Raw genomic sequence first — 18,343 nt, forward strand, 5'->3', positions numbered from 1 at the left:
AATGATAAACTGCCTCTGGTCTTCAACCTGGTGCTATACTCAGTATTTCTAATGTCATGGTAGCTTTTGTTTCTGTTGGATGAACATCTCTTCTTAGGGTCTTACTGAGTGCCTAGATGCTCAGTCAAAATTACTGGGAATTTAACCGTACTGTCCTCGAGACTACTCCTGGAGTAACTACACTGGCTTTCTTCTGAAGGATGAAATTCTTTTGGAGCTTTTGTCTTTCTGTTTCAGTGGTTAGTGTGTGGCTATCCAGTTTACCACCACAGAATCATGGAAATACACTTCCTGAAATGAAGATCTCTAGAAGTCACCTAGTGCAATCCCCTGCTCAAAACAGATCTGGTTAGAGCAGGTTGCTCAGAGACTGTGACAACCTGGTTTTAATATCCACAAAGATGGAAATACTTTAACCCTAGTAGCTTCATGGTTAAAAAGAAAGTAAATAAATCCTTTTATGCAAATGGAATATTCTGTTTCTGTTTCCTCTTGTTCTGTGACTGTATCTTCAAGAAGTCTGGCTCTTCTCTCTAGCTTCCCATTAGGTTTTGCAACAGCAATAAGATTTCCTTTTAGCCTTCAATTAAGGCTGAACTATGCAAGATCCCTTAGATTTTTCTCATATGTGAAACACCACGATGGCTCTCCATTAGTCTCAGTCCAATATATCAATGTCTTTCTTGTCCTGAGGAGCCTGCTCAGCATGTTCAACTCCATGTTCAGCAGGATGTCATCCTTATCCCCTCATCTATCCTTATCCACTCATCCAGACCACATCTAGCTAATTGGGCTACAAGGATGCTATGGGAGACTGCCCAAAGCATTCTTTCACTAACAGTATTCAGTGTCCAATGCTATCTCCTAGTCCACAGAGCCAACCATCATATCACAGAAGACAAACAGGCTGATCAGGCATAATTTGTTCTGAGTAAATCCATGTGGTCTGCTTGGAAGTGATATACATCTCTTACTGTCTATACATCAAGAAATTGCTTCCAGGAGGGTTTGCATCATAATTTTCCTGGAGGTTGGGGTGAATCTGACCAGCTTGCAGTTTTCTATATTCTCCTTACCATTTTGGAGAGCAACTATGAGGATAACTAAGGAAAATCCATATTCAAACACGTCCTCTGCACTAGTTTTGACAAATCAAGTGCTTAAGAATTTTAAGACATCGTAAAACTCACTGTTGTGGCCACAAAGAAACTTTCAGCATAGTTCCTTCTTTCTGAAGAAACCTTACTTCTTGAAGATAATTACCTGGTAAAACTCTTCTATGAAATCTGCATGCAGCAGTCATTGCAGAAACAGTATTTGCAAAAGGAATCAGTGTCTGAACTTTCTGGTCCTCTATGAGCACTCCTATTAAGTATGAAGTGTTTTGATATACACTTTTTACTCTTGCAGGGCTATTGGAGCTTCAAGTCTTTTCTGCAGCACAGCTTTTTCAGGCAGAAACGAATGTGTTGCCTTTGAAATACTGTCATTGGCTTGTTAAGGCACTCCAAAAATGCCAAGTGATATTGATTTTCACCTCTGGACTGAGGAAGCTTTAGGGCCCCATCTCTAATGTTCTGAGCCAATGTACAGGCAGCTGCCAGATGAGAGGTAGTGCTCCTCCACCTACAAATGCTGTCATGTTTTGTGAAAAGTGGAATTCAGTCAGGATGTGTAAGATCTCTGAGGAACCCGACGTTCAGTCATGTGAAGATGGCGTTACTTTGGGCATTTTAATGTCATGGACAATTTTGTAGGTAAAAATACAAGTACCTGCTGCTAATGTTTCAAGAGTTAAGGATGTTTTTGTGGCTCTTATGCTAGGACTTAGGTGCTTGAATCCTCCCTGAAGTATGCTCTCTTGCAGATAGGGGGCTGTGTCTCTATGAAGTGTTTTCCTTTAGTTGAGGCTTTTCTGAAGACAGAAGTATGTTTTGTAGTAACCCATTCAATTGGAAGATCTCCCTAGTTTGACCTCTACCCTCTTAACTGTTCAATTTCTGTCCAGGAGTCTCTAAGTTCTCATTTTGATACTGAGAATTTATAGCATGAGCTGAAGATTTTATATCAACCCAGGTTGATTCCCTAACCTTCGTATGCATTAAGCATTGTCAAATGGAAACTTGTAAACATTGTTTAGAACTGTCTGATTGCTAACACACATTTAATTTGTACCTGTGTCATTATGCTTTCTTGGAACTCATTTGGTTGGCAAAGGATTGCTTAACATGTTGATTTGAAATCCTCTATTTCCCAAGTACAAAGTGATTATAAGTAATTTACTGTAATCAGAGGAGTGGTTTGGTCCTTAAAACAATTCTGTTTTTTGGAAGGAAACTATAACTACTTTATTAATTTTCCAAAAGAATATGTCTCAAAAATGCATGATTCTGAACAATCTGGAGCTAACACACCTAAATAATTTTTTTGTCCTCCTGGTGCAGTCAGTGCAGATTGAATATAGTCTGTAGCAGGGAGGAGCTTGTTGTTCCCCATATAAATGAGTGGTTTGGCTTAGGGGTGTAATGTTGGCAATGTATACTAACACAAAGAGCTTGTAAGTCTGCATGCTTTCTGGTTGATGCCCTTTTGCATAAACCAAGAGAAGGCAGGCATTAGTGTTGTCTCCTCCCTGTAGCCTTACATTCCTCCCCTTCACTCCCTGCCTTATGGAAAAAGACCTTTCCATAACCCAGGCTCAGCTAAAGGCAGTTTGCAATGGGTAGTTTGCTGCTCATATGTACAGTCTGGACTTGTTCATATATTGATTTGTTCTGCTTTGGTAATTTTACCATTGGATTAAGACTTTTACCTACCTTGGCCGTCTTTTAGCTCTCTTCAGTGGGCAAAGTGCTGTCAGACCTTTGTAAGAATTTTTCTAGCCTCCCATTTGTCCTGGTTTTGGCCAGGACAGGGTTAATATTTGCAGTAACCAGGAGGGGCATGGCTTTTTCCCAGAGGTCACTCTCTACCACCTTATGTCATTTTCTGGGGACAGAGAAAGGGATCTCTTGCAAGTGGGGATAGTGTGATGGTGGTTCTGGTGTTACCAGGGGCATGTGGTGAGCAATTGTGTGAACCATTCACCTCATTCTTGTACACTCTTATTAGTATTGCTGCTGTTACTGTGTTTTCTTATTTAATTGCTGTTTCCAGTAAATTGTTCCTATCTCAGCCTGTGATCTTTGTGCCTCTAGTTCTCCAGCCAGCCACATTGTGGAAGAGCAGGGGGCAATGAATGAGGAGTGTTTCAATGGCAACGGTTTGGAATGTTTCAGTGGGGACACTAAATTGGGGAATGCCTTTACTAAGCCATGACACCATTTCACTTTGAGATGTGAAACTGAAGTGAATAATATTGCATTGTGCCACATTGCTGCCTGGATGATCCCTGTTTGTGCAGTTGCTGATTACAATTCAAGGAATCTCCTTAATGAAGCTGGAAACTTCCACTTTGCACCAAATTAATAAAAAGTCTGCTTGTTGGCAGACTTCTTTGCATTGTATACTATTCAGATTTCTCCTGCTCCCTGTGGTTTCTTCCTACTCCAACATGTCCCCATAATTATTTCCCTTTCAAGCTCTATTTGGAATCACAGAATCTAAGCTGAGTTGAATGGGACCCACAAGGATCTTAAAGTCCAACTCCTGGCCCTGCACTGGACCATTCCCAAGAGTCACACCATGTGCCTGAGAGCATTTTCCGAACACCTCTTGAGCTCTGTCAGGCTGGTGCTGGGACCACTGCCCTGAGGAGCCTGTTCCAGGGCCCAACCACCCTCTGGGGGCAGGAACCTTTTTCCAATATCCAACCTAAACCTCCCCTGATACAGCTCCAGGCCATTCCCTCAGTCCTGTCACTGTCCAGAGAAGAGATCAGTGTCTGCCCCTTCTCTTCCCCTCATGAGGAAGTTCTAGACTGTGATGAGGATGCTTTTCATGGTGGTGTTACCATTGTGTTGATCCATGTCAGTTTCAGTTGCTGTTTCTAAAATACTGTAGAAACCTGATGCTAAATTTATTCAAGATATAGTTGGAATAATTTTTCTCTTAAATGGTTTTGAATTAGAACACCTCCCAGGGTCATTTCCAACCTGAGTTAGATTATGGTGTTTTTATTTTCAAATTAAATTTTTTTTGTCTTCCTGTTTCTCCATAACCTAGCTAGTATTTTACAAGTAAGGTAATTTTCTAGACATGTGGAAGAACTGTCTAGTGCATGATAACTTGGTGTTAACTGACCTGTTTTTCTCATACTCTCTTAAGGTGTAAACTACTTTTCTTTTTTCTTTTTTTTTTTTTTTTTTTTGCTAGAGGCATTTGCTATTATAGTGTCTTTCTTTGCAATTGCATGGAAAACCCTCTAATCAGTGCTTCTTTTTAATGATCTCTTAACTTTTGATGCCGTGTTTGTAACCTGAACTTTGTCAGGTCTCTGTAATCCTACATTTCAGATGGGAGCAAAGTGGGCTTCTGCACTAGAAACAGTTAACTTGAATATATTTTTGGGGAATGCCTTCTGTGGTAATTCCCATGACTGTTTTCCCTTGCATGTTTGTAAGGATGTCGTTATCCAGCCTTAGTGAATGGAGCACTGCATTTCCCTCCCTGACCTACTTCTTCTTTTCAAAGAGGGTAGGATAGGTAGGGAGATGTTGCTGTGCAAGATTCATGGTTATGTATGAAGTATCTCTGTCCTGCATAGCAGAATTTATGCCAAATTCTTCACCATGACCTTCTTTGTTCTCCCTTATGATAAAGCTGTTCATTATTAGCAGAACTGCCTTAAAACAATTGGTATTTCTCCCAGTACGAGAAGTGGTCTAACTTCTGCCTTTCTGAATATGGGACTGACAGGAACTACTTGGATCACTGTCAAGTATTGTTGGGGTTTTGGGGTTTTTTATTGATGTGTTTGCATGTTATCATGTTTTATCTAGGTTAGAAATTCAATGAGAAGCATATTGACATGTATTAGCTAGGCAGATGTTAGGGAAAAATGCTATTAAGTCTGAAATATTTCTTGAGAAGTATTATTATAGCTTGCAAATATTTCCTTGAGAAGAAAATTTTCATGGGGACAAATCTGTAGCTGACATCTTGAATCTGTTTACTCCCTCCCTTCATGCTTTTAATTTAGTTTGCTTTAACTCCACTGCAACAATTGTTTCTGTAAGTTCACTTTTGCATCCAGTTTTACAATTTGGTAAGTAAATAAGTGCTTTCAGTTTAGCAGAAATATAAAACTCACCAGTACTCTCTGACAGGGTGATACAGCACTCTTGTGATGTGGATTGGGACAGTTATTTTTTGCAAATTGCTTGCCTTTAAAGTAGTTTTAAAAATTTAACATTTCTTCTCAGTGTCAGTTAAAGATATTTATGTGCTTGTACAACAGATACTGTTGCAGTATGTGAACTAGTGTCCTGTAGTGATAAATTCAGTCAGCACAGATGTGAGTCACTATAAAACCAAGAAATGTATGTATTTTAAATTTCATTCTATATTTTGGTTTTAGAGGTGGATGTTGATTTGAACTAGATAGTCTTTTTCTTTCTTTCTTTTTTTTTTTTTCTTTTTTCTTTTGTGATATTGATTATTTACAATCAAGGACTAGTAAATTCGGCTTTTGGCAGGTGGGAACTGACAGATCACTTTGCATGTAAGAAAGAAAGGGAAAAGTGAAGACAGTCTTCAGCTCCCTTGTGGTTTGCCTGAACTGATAATAGCATGCTCTGATGTACAGGTTTGATTGAAAGAAGTATATATAGCATGCTGTTTTCTTTGCATAGCAGCAGTGATTTAGTATTTCCCCCTCATATTTTCAGTGTTTTATATTGAAGCTTTTTGTTTCAGACATTAAAAAGCACATGTAGGTCAAGTAAAGAAGTGTTTGCCAGTACGAACTCTGTGCTAAGCATTCTGGGAGACTGCTTTCTTGCAGCAGATGAGGATTCTTTGTGGCTGGCAGCAGAAACTGCAGCAGTATCTTTGCAGTTTCCTTTCATCTTTGATTATGTTCTGAGGATCTCTGAATACAGGAGCTCTTTCCATAACCCCTTGGAATATCTTTTCATCTCTGGTGGAGTGCAGCACATGCTGAAAGCCTCCTGTCTTCTACAGCTGAGGTATCCTTTGCTTTTCATCGCCCTCTGATTTTTTGTCTTCAGCCGCTGGATTTTTGGCAGTATTTGGCTTAAGCAAATAGGATTACATTTCAGTAGCTGATGGTTTCTAGTCGAGGAACGTACTAAATGTGGGACATAATGAGGATTGTACAAAGAAATATTTCTGTAAAGCACAGGAAAATTACTCGAGTCGAGCAACGGAAGAAGACATTCTGCAATTGCAATCAGGGCTGCTAGAAATGCAAAATTCAACAGATTGGGAATGGGTTGCACGACAAGTGTGATTCTGTTTAAAGGCATTCGTACAGTTTTTGAGAGAAACTGTGGTTATATATGCAAACAGCAAGGGGAAAACAATGCCCTTGAATACACAGCATTCAGCTTGCCAGATGAAGATTCAGAAATATTGATTCATTCATTCCTGGTAAATAAAAACTTGTTTCATTAATAATTTTAACTGCTAATTGAAAGCTAAACTAAAACCAGAATAGCATGTTTATTTAACATCTGCATGTACAGACATGGATATGTATCTTGTCCTGAAATTGTAGGATGTTAGTGCATGTATGTGGCATGTTATGTATGTGTGCATGCAGCTGTAATGTTAAAGCTTAAGATTCATATTCCTTGTATCATTTAGATTTGTATTGATAGCTCTGAAGAGTTTCCACTCTGTAATTGTTGTAGAAGATTGTCTGCTCTTAGATCTTTCTAAACATACTCTTGGAATGTATTTGGCACTTGGACTGAGGAACAACTGATGGTTATGTTGTTTGAAAAAACTAAGGAAGGCATTGTTGAGGAAACAGTAACCCAGCATTTAAGGTTTATTTTTTTCTTATGGATTTGAGTGTATTTTTTTTCTCTGAAATGGTTTAACTGTTCTATTTCTGTTTAACTTCCTGAAAGGGATACAGGAGCATTCTAGAAGGAAAAAAAAATGGTTAAAGGTAGCAATAACTGTTTCCTGAACCTGCTTTGCTCTGAAAGGCTTTCTAGGTGTTTCCTGATGTAAAGAAACCAGGCTTTAAAGTGAGACTGTGGTCTTTGTACCCCTCAGGTTTGTGACGTGTTTCTGCGTCAGGTGTATTACATTTAGACTTCAGGGGGTGGAATTGCAAGAGCTAACTAGTGTGCATAACTTGCTTCACAATTGGGCTAGTGAGGGATTTTAATATTAATTCAATTCAAACCAATTTGAGTTTACTTGCTAATTGCTTTGTCACTGGCTTGGTAGTTGGGATGAGAGGGGCGTGGTGCACTGAAATAGCTGGACAGATTTTGAGCTTGTTATCTTGCTGGCATACCCATGCTGTGCAACTGCAGCTATGGAAAGTATTTAGAAATTTCACAAAGCTTTTGTTGCTCTTTGTGCTGTTCAGGTCCTTTTTTTTTGCTGAACTGAAATTTAAGGGAAAAAACAGGTGTGTGGTTGCACATATGTGTGAATCTGCCTACATACACATATGTATGTATGCACACATGTATATTTCTATTCATGGATACACACACAAGCTTCTAGGAAAGAACACAGAATAATCTGAGCTGTCTTCAGATGCTTTAAACAACTTATAGTATGTATATTACCCTTCATGATAACATTGCATTTGCTTAATATGGTTTGATATTACAAATAAAATGGCTTCCTCTGGGTATTAGAAGCCTTTTTACACTGTTAGCCATTTTTAAGTTAGCCTCATACAGAAAATTGTTAGAAATTTTTTAAATTCTGTGTAATGAGTACTTTCAATTACTTTGGTAACCCATTGAATTTAAGACCTAACACCCTTACTGGCCTGGAATTCTACATATAGTTAGGTGAGTGAATGAAGAAATACTTCTTTTTTTTAATGTACTATGACTTACTGTAACTTGGAGTATGCAGTGAAATGTTTTTGTATATATTTTTTCTTTGTTTCACATGGTACTGTTCCAGCAATTATTTTTCTTTAATTTTGTCCTACAGAATTGATACAAACTGGCAAGATGTGCTTAATCTGCCATTTGCAAATGAAGTTCTACATCTATCTCTTGGGGGGGTTGAATTTTTTCCAACTCCAAAATATCTAGATGCTTTTAAATAATGACATTATTTTTTTGAATTTTCCTTTATGGCTTTGGTAGCTTGGTTTAACTGGAAGTAGTGGATTAAGATAAGATATTTTCCGGGGAAAATACCTGAATGTTCGTATGGAGGAGTGTGCGGAATCAAGGAGTCAGAATGACTTCCTGCTCATTGTAATGGACCAGTGTAGTCCAGACAAATAAAAGTCAGGGTTTTACAAGAAAAAAACAGGAGTTTGTTTAAAGGTCATGCTCTTGATAATCAGAGCTGGCACTGGCTATTGCTTTCTTAGGTGTTATCTGAGTCTGGGGAGCAATTGCTACAGATTTAGCCCTGAAGATTGGGAAGTGGGATTCTCTGAAGAATGGGGAGGAGAGGGAAGATACTGCAATCCTGGCAACAGTGACAAGTGATTTTATGGAACTTGTCGAAGTATATAAGACTTGTATCTCTTCAATTACTCATTTATCTCATTACATAATGTCTGTAGGCTTTGCTATGAAAGCTAGCTTGTCTAGCTCTTTCCCTTCCGAAGTGGTGGCTTTCAGGGGGACAAATTGTGTTTCTTCTCCTCCTCAAGAAGCTGTGCATGGAGGTGGAGGCTCCAGGAATCTCATCTCTGAAGAAAACCTGTATGGCCAAGACCAAGAGTGATACCAAAAGCAGTGTCACTTGCTTGTGTTGTTTTTTATTTTGGTGATTGTTGAAACAGATGCAAGTGGGCGTGTGGTTTCACCTCTTTGTCTGTGCTGTAACATATCTGAGCTGCAATGTCTTAGCTTAGCCTGTTTGGCTGTACCTCCTATCACGTCTGTTTAGCCACTTTGGATCAAATATCTCCTGATACAGTGCTACTGTCAAAACACCAGTGAATTTCAGGGACTCCTTTCAGTTAACAACACATTGATCCTCTTATCAAATCGATGTTGAAAACCTGAAAATTTCCAGTGAAAAGGAGACTCTCAGGAAGTAGCTCCACTTGAAGAAAAAATCACCTCTTCTGAGAAGAAAGTAAGGAGGCAGAGGCAGTTGATTTAGCATATGTTTTTCTTATTTAGCCTTTAACCCAGATGTCAGGAGGTTAAATCTAAAGTCTTTTAAATCTAATTTAAGTTTTATCTTAAGAGGACCTGCTCTTTTGATAGCTTGAAGGAAAGATAAAATGAAGCCCATGTGAGAATGTGTTCTCAGGAGTACAGTTTATTTCTGTCCATCTCATGTCATTCAAACTTACAATGAAAACTGTATAGCTTAGCTTCAGGCATATTTCTAACCTGTCACTTTGTATTGCTAGAACATGGGGTCTTGTAGGGTCTTTAGGTCCACATGTATAAGGATCTTTATTTTAATTAAAGATTATAAATTTAGTTTGAGATGCTGTTAAAATTGCACCAAAATTAATGAAATTATATTTTCCCCAAATGCCCATCTTGGGCATATTTATGTTTGGCAAGTGTTGAGAAAACATTTTAATGTGCTTAATTTTGTAGTAAGTTGAAGGATATAGAAGGATATAGTTTCAGAATACTAGCTTGAATGGTTATTTACTTTACTTAATTTTTCTCAATTTTCCTGTGATTAAAAAAAAATTAATCTGCGCAACAATATTGCACGTTATTTCTTTTTATATTTTTGTTCAGGGTTTTTTTTGTTTGTTTGTTTGTTTGGTTTTTTGTTTGTTTTGTTTTGTTTGTGGGTTTTTTTTGTTATCACTGTATAAGCAAACATTATCTCAGAGTCAAATGTCAGTGTACAAGTTAGGTCCTAAACAGCTGTTTTGGGTGGTTGATAAAGGTGGAAAATGAGCAAGGATAAATGATGTGGTGATAGCAGAACTAGCAAAATTTTAAAAGTTTGAGGCTTGCTAACAAGCCCCTTGAAGTATTTGGTGATGGAAGAAGCTGGGGGGAGTGGGCTACCAGCACCTATGGAAGAGCTAGAAAATTCTGCAGTGAGACAGACTGCGTTGAAGGACATTCACTTACTTTTTACATATTTGTCTGAAAATTGCAGAAAACAACTCCTTTTTTTCCCATGCTTGAAATGCTTTCTGCTCAGTTTGCTTTTAATGGCCTATCCAGTGCTGGCATTTCTCTCATTAAGCTTTAGAACCTTGTAGTTTGGTAAACCTACTTAAGTTACTGTGATGGCTGTGGCTTGTGCAAGATGGGGCCTGATAATTAAAGTAGTCTTTAAATTTGTTATGTCTGGTGTTGAAAATATCTGTTATTTAAATTGCTCTTACACAATTTCTGAAAAGAAGTGCAGGGCATTTTGAAATAGTACGTGCACAGCTTTTAATAGGGTAGATTTAGGTGTTGGCTGGAAACAGAACCTGCTACATTTTAGTAGCTGCACTGTCTTAGTCTGTGTCACCAGTTGACTTGACAGCAGCATCATCATTAGGTGTTCCTGAGTTTTTTGGTGACTGCTTTTCCTGTGCTGCTCATGAGTCATCTGGTTTATTAATAAACTGTAACATCTTTTAAGATACACCAAAGTCTGGGCATGTGGGAAGATTGACTAATGACAGCAGTGAGCTACATCATTCTGGAAATAACTCCACAGAAGTTGCATATATTTTGATTTAAAAATAAACTATATATGTATAATTTAAAAAAAATATTCTTCTTAATTTAATGTGTTGTATTTTAAATAAACCTTAGACTTCATTTACTGAATAGCTTATATTAAGGTGTGTTCTTGCTGTCTGGATTTGCAAATTAATATCAACTTCTTTGTATGAGATAGAAAGGTTTAGTAGAAATATATAAAAGGAGAGAGTTCTGAGGAAGTAATTGTGCTGAGTAAGTGGAGCTTGTTTTATTTTAATATGCTCAAACAGCTTATGCAGCAATTCTGTAATGGTGTGCAGACAATTTGTATGAGTTAGTCTGTTGTTACACTCTCATAACTTGCTTCAACTTGTAACTGTATTACCAGTGGCTTTTATTCATCAGCAAGGAGAGCATTAGGCTTCATTAGGCCCCTTAATGAGGAAGAAATAGATATGTATGAGTACAGCATCTCACTGTGGCATGGGGTTTTTCATGGGTCACTTGAATTAGAGCACTTCTTTTATCTCCTTTCATCTTACTGCTCTGGCTGAATAAAAACCTGGCGGCTGATGTGCTGACTTGTACTTTTGGCTAAATCTCCTGATGGTTTCTGTAGACTTCTTTTGTTTTGACCTTTCATTAGATTCCTTTGGGAAGAATGCTCAAATGTCCATCTCCTCATATCCCTCTGCGCTCTCAGCAGGGGAAATTGCAGCACATATTCACCAAGTGCGTAGTACCTGCATCAAATACACATCTTTGAAAGATGCATGAGAGGACTATCAGAAACAGGCTGGCAAGCACTCAGTGCCCTGGCATGTGGAAGATAAGATTAAGCATTTTATCTTCAGGAAAAAAGGCTTCAGGCCTGAGGATAAAATCAGGATAGTTGGTCAAGTCTACATGCATAATCCATTGTTCATCCATGACAAAATGTGTTGGACTAGCACAGAAAGATATGTGCTACCCAACCCAAAAATATGGCCCCAGTTTACATCCAGGTGGAAAACATGTTCCCTTTGAATGTAGCAGAAGGGTATCTTGTGCTGAAAGAAGTCAAAATGTATGGAGCTAAAAAAACTCCAAAGAGCAACACAACCCATCAAACAAACAAAAAAACCCAGACAAAACCAACCAACCAACCAACAAAACCTCTAAACCACCCTAAAAAACCCATACAAAAAACTCCTGAAACTCCCCTGTAAAGTTTTATATGGATTTAAGAAATGAGAAGAAGACTTCTGTGGTGGAGAAGCTGCACAGGTGGGGCTTTTAAGAGTAGAGTCTAGACTTCATGAGCATATGGAAAGGAGTTCACATCTCTGCTCCTCTTTCTTGGTTAATACTTCCATCCACTTGCTTTAGGAACACCCTGAATGCTCATTTGACTCATCTATAGATGTCGGTACCCTATTCTGTCATGAAATTAAATGCAACTAAAGTAAATCATAGAATCATGGAATCCTTTGGTTTGGAAGGGACACCTTCCCCTAGCAGGTTGTTTGGAGCCCCATCCAACCTGCGCTTGAACACCTCCAGGCACCTTCCCACACCTTCCCTTCCTCCCCCATCCTCAAGCTTGCTTGACACAGAACTACTTCCATTTGAGAGATTGTTAGACTTGGGGGTTTGATCCACTTTTTGTGTGTATGTTCTGCCCTGTTAGTTTCTGATAGTCATAAGGTCCTGTCCAGTTAGGAAAAAAGTCATCTTTAGTTCAGTACTGTTCCCACAGTCAGTCTGCTGATGTATGTCCTGTCTGTAAGGACATATGTCAGAACCACAGTTAATTCAGAAGTGCAGTTTTAATCTCGACATCTCCTATTTGTTTGATTTGTTTTCTTTTATTTTTTCATCTGGGATCTTAAGGAAGTCTGGTTTTGCCCAAAAACATTCCTACTAAGATGATTTGAAATTAAGTGCATCACAAGTTGATACATCATAGATAATGGTATGCAGATATGTGACATGGACAAAAGTTAATCTGTATTTTTTTTATCTTTGCTGTGATTTTACACTTGTTTTGGATTTTATTTGTCACCGTCTAAGAGTTCCCCAACTAAGCTACTGTATAATGAGATATGCCATGTCTGTGTTGACAACCTTAGCCAAACTCATATTCTGTGGAATAAAGCTTTTAAAAACTGCATTGTGCAGAATCACTATGGGTCCAATAGAGTTGCTCACTGCAAGAATCCTTTAACTTTATACTGTTACTAAAAGAAAGGCTTTTTTAGTCCAGCTTCTTGAGTGGTAGTACAGACCTCTACCTCATTGGTGTTACTTTTTTCATTGATGCAACCTACTCATGATTGAGATCTCTTCTGTGTAGTATCTCAGAATTTCTGTCCTATCCAGGCTACTTAACTCTCTCCCTAAAAATAGTGTTTTGAGAGTAATTTTCCCTGCAATGCAAAATTTAAGATTGTATCATTCGTACTGATTTAGAGATACCTCTACAGAGTGGTTGTTGTTCTCCCTGTTGTGAAATAGGCTTATTTCTTGCTTTGCCAAAGAAAGTGAACATGAGAAGTTGCATAATGTGTAGCACACTCCTATCTGTGTCTTACACATTTTCTTTTCTCATCCCTGTTTCCGATTGAGAATGTTCTTATTGGTGGGACTGCAAATTACACATTTGCAGTATTTGCCGTAGAAAGAGCCTTCCTGAGTTTTGTGTGACTTTTCTGTTTCATCTGAGTGTAGCATGGATGGCAGTGAATTGCCAGGTGAATTGCATGCTGCATTCCATCTGCTATCAGCCTTTTTCTTGAACTTGTGAATATGTTCTTCCAGGGAAGCACTTATGTGTTGGTCACTTATGAAACTTGGCAGCACTGAGATATGTATAGCTGCAACACTGAATCTTCCACTGACTTGTGAAATGTTAGCCTTGAATGCAGCTGCAGGGCAAGCTGCCAAGTGTGGGAGGGCAGTGCTGGAATATCTTGTACTAATACAGAGGAGGGCAAGAAGTACTGGCTTTTAATGGTCCTTGTCACACTGCTAAGGTGGGTCCATATTTTCAGATGAGCTATTGCCTTAGAAATCCAGCCCAAACCAAAACCCAACCAACCAAAGAAACCCAACCTTCAAAGCCTTAGCAAAACAAAGCATCAACCCCCCCTCCAGTTACCTATCCTTCTCATTTTTGAATTATTTTTTAAGAGATGCTGTGAGTTGCCAGGGAATTTAGAGGCACAAAGTAGAGAGTATAGCCACAGAGCAGAGAAGAGGTGTAGGGTTTTAGCAAATAATATAAAATCCTTCTGTTTTCCCAGATACAGGACATGCAAACCTACAGTAATATTATTCCTCCTTCTCTTGTTCCAGCACCCTGCCCCTCTAACTGCTATAGGTTAGGGACAGTTCTTTCCCTATAACAGCTTAGAGAGGCAAGTTTGGTGCCTGTAATTATAGCTAGTAGGTTTAGTGACCTTGATGCAGACTTTAAGTAGGACTTAAAGCAAAAGAAGGGCCATCAAACCAAACTACTTAGATTTTAGGCTGTTCCTACACGGAGGCTGGGTAGTCATCTTTTCTTCCATTAAAGTTCAAAGGAAGTTCTCATAGGCTGCCTGTTCCCTTACCATCACTCACTTTTTATTATGTGATATTGTGCATTAGCTAAGTAAGTTCTTGAACTGAAAAGTGATTTGAAGGAATCAAATCTTTTGTCTTTTGCACAGCAGATTGGCTGGATGAATCACTGGGGTATGCCAGAACTACTGAGAACTTTGTTGCCTATGTAATTTTGTAATTAATTAGGCTATTCCTTAGGACTGTATGATGCAAGAAGACAGACAAATATTTGGCTGTTGGAAGTGGTGTGAAAACTACAGTTCCTAGAGTACCATGTGAAGTCCTTCAAGCCACAATGTTTGTAAAAAGATGAATTGCATTGTTTCCATAATAATGTGAGTTATTTTGCAGATAGGTCTCTAGCTAGTAATTTCCTGCAGTTTTGAGAGCCATGTTGGAAATGCAGTCAGTTTTTGCACAGTGACATTTTCTGTGTGTGCACTATATTCCTGGATTTTCTGTTGATCATTATTGAAGTAAATGACTGATGCAACAAACTGAGTATTTTTTTAATTACTTTTTTTAAAATTGCAGTTAAGGAGGTTAAAACTACAGGTCATGTAACAAGATGATAAAAGTTTCATCATGCCTTAAAGTTCTGGTTTTCATCTTTCACTTTTTGAATTTTACTGTATTATTGGTAAATTGTTTCAATACACTACTTTATTAAAGTAGCTTAAGTATTTTGACTGTGTGATGCCTGGATAAACAATATTTCTTGGGATTTTGTTTGTTTGGTTTGCTTTGATATTTTTGCTGTGGTTTTTTTTGTTTGTTTGGTTTTTCCCCCTAAGTGTTTTTAAATTAATGAAATTCTCGAGGTAATCACTAAGTCCTCAACAGAAAATAAATGTTGGAAGTACACATCAGTTTGGCAGTTAAGGTCTATTTCATGCAGGATACAGTTCCAGAGGTACTGCCTCACACTTCCGTTTTTGTTACATGAAAGAACCTCTTCTACTGGTGTATCTGTGAGTGAAATGCAATCTAGAAATTACATGAGTCATTCATAAGGAAAAATAGCTTCTATATCTTTAAACTGATGTTATAAAAATGTTAGCCTGTTGGCTTTCTTCTTATCCCTCATCACATTTGGAGAAGAATAGGAAGAAGAGCAGGGAAAGAAAATCACATTTATACTGAATTAAAGTAATCCAGATGCATTCAGGAGAAGTACCTGAGTAGGGTAAAATAATGTTGCCATTTAGAAGAAGAATGCATTGTTAAATTAAGCAGAAATACTACTTGCAATGTATATAATTTTAAAGCCCTTATTAGTATGAGTGTTCACAAATGCCTTTTGCATAATAAGGTTGTGCATTTCTGGTTGCAGTTAAGTATAATTGCAGACCATCTCAATAAAACAAATTCCTGTTTGGCAGCTGCATCCTCAAGTAATGGTGTAATTTAGTCTAAGCTGTTCTGTGCTTCCGTTCTCTGGAAACAAAGGGGGCTGGTGCAAAATAAAAAGTGTAACTAAATGTTCTTGAACTATTGTGTACCTTGCTTTACACAGGAAGATCTGTTTTGTAAATTTGACTAAACTGCTGGTTTCCTTCTTAACTCTTAATGAAGCTTCATAAAGTACTGTTTTCTGGAGTTTGGTTTCTCAGTATGAGAGAGGCAGCTTAAAAAGTACATGAATTGAACTTGTATTTCCTAGAGAAAAAGTCAGAAACATAATCAATCATTATTGTCTGGGCAATAAATAAATGTTATTTTTTCTTTCTGTCCACTCTTTAGAAATGTAGTTGCATTGTGGACAGAATTTCAGACTTGTTCAGACTCAATTTCATGAATGGAGGCTGAAATAGGAGTATGTTACACAAGTGTGAGAGTGGAGAGAAGAGGAAGGGAGATCAACATCTTATATTAGGTCTGAAGAATGAGAAACCTGTGCCTCAAGTTGTGCCGTTTAAAGAATACTAGCACTAAAGTAGGATAGTTGAGCTTCTCCACAACTTCATCTGCTTTCTGCAGTTTAAGGTGACTTTCTCTTCTACTAGAGAATAGATAAAAGTTCATGCCAAGTTAAATTTAGGATGTGAGTTATATTGAACTGAGATAACTAACTGTCCCAAGAGAACTGAGAACTGAATGAAGGTGGTGGCTCAGTTTCCACAGCTGTCTGGTTCCTTAGTAGACAGAGTCTAAAATAAGGATGTGTTTCTCTGGGGAGTTGAATTTTCTCTCAGATGTATTTTTGCTTGGTAAATACAGCTACTGAGGTTTGTGAACTTGGAGGTTGCAACTCATTAGTGTTGAAAAGAAACAAAGGGAAAACCAAAATATTCCTCTCAAAACCTGGAGAAAACTGCTTATCACCATTCACTTTTTTTTCCCCCGGAGAATTTAGCTAAAACTGCTGTGTGGGGAAGTTGGAGTAGTCAAACCTTAAAAATTTCCAAAAATGTCAGCTAGGTTGCTTACAAAATTCCTTTGCAATTGCACAGAAATTAATCCAATAAAAATGCTGCTTCTTATTTTGCCACTGAATGTGTGTGCTGAACAGTGGCTGTAAGTAGTGCTATGGTAAGAGAGTAGGTTGAGTTAAAAAAGCAAAGTTGAAGCATGACTTGTCACCTGCCCGGGGAGGTGGTGGAATCACCATCCCTGGATGTGTTCAAAAATAGACTGGGTGTGGCACTCGGTGCCATGGTTTAGTTGAGGTATTGGGGTTTGGATTGGACTGGATGATCTTGAAGGTCTCTTCCAACCTTGTGATTCTGTGAATTCTGTGATTGAGTTTATGTTGTAATTAAAGACTGAAAGGAAGAGAGCGACCACTGAGCACTGTTGTAGCCTGCATATCCTGAGGCCAGGAGACATTTCTGCAAGCTGTTCACAAGACAAGGCTGACACCCTGCAGGGTTTTGTACTGGCCAAAGGCAGCGAGCGATGGCTCGCTCTTCTTCATGGCTGCAGAAGTGTCTTCTTCCCAACTGTCTTCTCTCAAAATGTTTGAAGATTTTGTTGCATTGTCTTCTCTGTGTTTTTGGATGTTGATCAGTCATGAACACCTACAGTGTTGAAGGGTTGTGAGGAATGAGGAATGAGCACAAATAATGTGCAATACAGGAGTGAGCTGACTGGCTGAAGAGAGGAAAGAGGCAGAGGGATACTGGTAGTTGAAGAGTTAAGTTTTTTGAATTTTATTTTGAGTTAGTATCTTTGTAGAGTATGTAAGATTTTTACTCTGAAGGCAATTTGGTGTTAAGTGAAACTTTTAATACAGATTTAGCACTAAGATAAAAAAGGTCATGCCCACTCTACCCCCAAAAAAAGAGTAGTGTATCTGTTCAGGGAGAATGTCCTTGGTTAGTGACGGATTGTTGATAGCACCTGAGTAAGTGACATTATTGTAAAAAAATTTAAAAAGCACAATACTTAGGGTCTTATGCTTCTAAAAAGACACAGTTGTCAGTAAGTCACTAATTCTTATACTGAAAATATTTTTGAATTAATGAAGGCTTGATTTTATACATGCTGTAAAAGACTCAGCCTGTTTTACGTAGTAATTTTAGATATGCACATTCTCTTTTGTGTTTGGCTCATAACCTTAAGGCGTTAAAATGGATCCACCTTTTTTTTTTTCCTTCCCCAGAGGAGTACAGCATGTTTAGGGGCTGGCCTTTGTCTGTCATGCATTCCCACCATAACAGATTTAGCAAACTGCAGCTGAGAAGTTAGACTAGTTTGTGCTTTGTGCTGCTTGTGCCAGGGAAAAAGCTTTTGTTTTCACTGAATCACTGGCATGTGGATTTCTTTGATGCCAAAAAACATACAGTTTTGCTGCTGTCTGTATTTTCAATGAAAGAATGCAGGCAAGAACAAACAGAAATCCTAAGAAAGAGCTTTCTGTAGAATCTCCACAGAAAGGCAAGGATGCAGGTCCTTGTGAAGTGCAAGTGGAGAGTCCTGTGCTTGTGCTGGTAAGAATTCTTTAAACAAGCTGTCTCTTCCCTTTAATAATTCCTGTCCTTTCTGTCAATGAAAAACTTCTTAATCTG

The 18,343-nt window shown here is 38.3% G+C and overlaps 1 protein-coding gene across 19 annotated transcripts in view; it reads left to right on the forward strand.

The window, feature by feature from the left end:
• The window catches only part of DOCK9 (dedicator of cytokinesis 9), a 113,935-nt gene that overhangs the window by 11,785 nt on the left and 83,807 nt on the right, over positions 1–18,343 (forward strand). For 4 of the 19 annotated variants that reach the window (XM_054514134.1, XM_036393500.2, XM_054514136.1 and 1 more), the window contains exon 1: positions 18,046–18,265. The exons of 4 other annotated variants lie outside the window; for them this stretch is intronic. In XM_054514134.1, coding sequence (XP_054370109.1) covers positions 18,152–18,265 — 114 coding nt within the window. In that variant the 5' untranslated portion in view covers positions 18,046–18,151. Of the gene's footprint in view, positions 1–5,952; positions 6,553–18,044; positions 18,266–18,343 lie in introns of those variants that run through there. 11 more of the 19 variants (XM_036393469.2, XM_054514135.1, XM_054514131.1 and 8 more) reach the window with 8 other exon arrangements.

The sequence above is a fragment of the Molothrus ater genome, chromosome 2 (assembly GCF_012460135.2).
Source record: "Molothrus ater isolate BHLD 08-10-18 breed brown headed cowbird chromosome 2, BPBGC_Mater_1.1, whole genome shotgun sequence".
Classification (NCBI taxonomy): Eukaryota; Metazoa; Chordata; class Aves; order Passeriformes; family Icteridae; genus Molothrus; species Molothrus ater.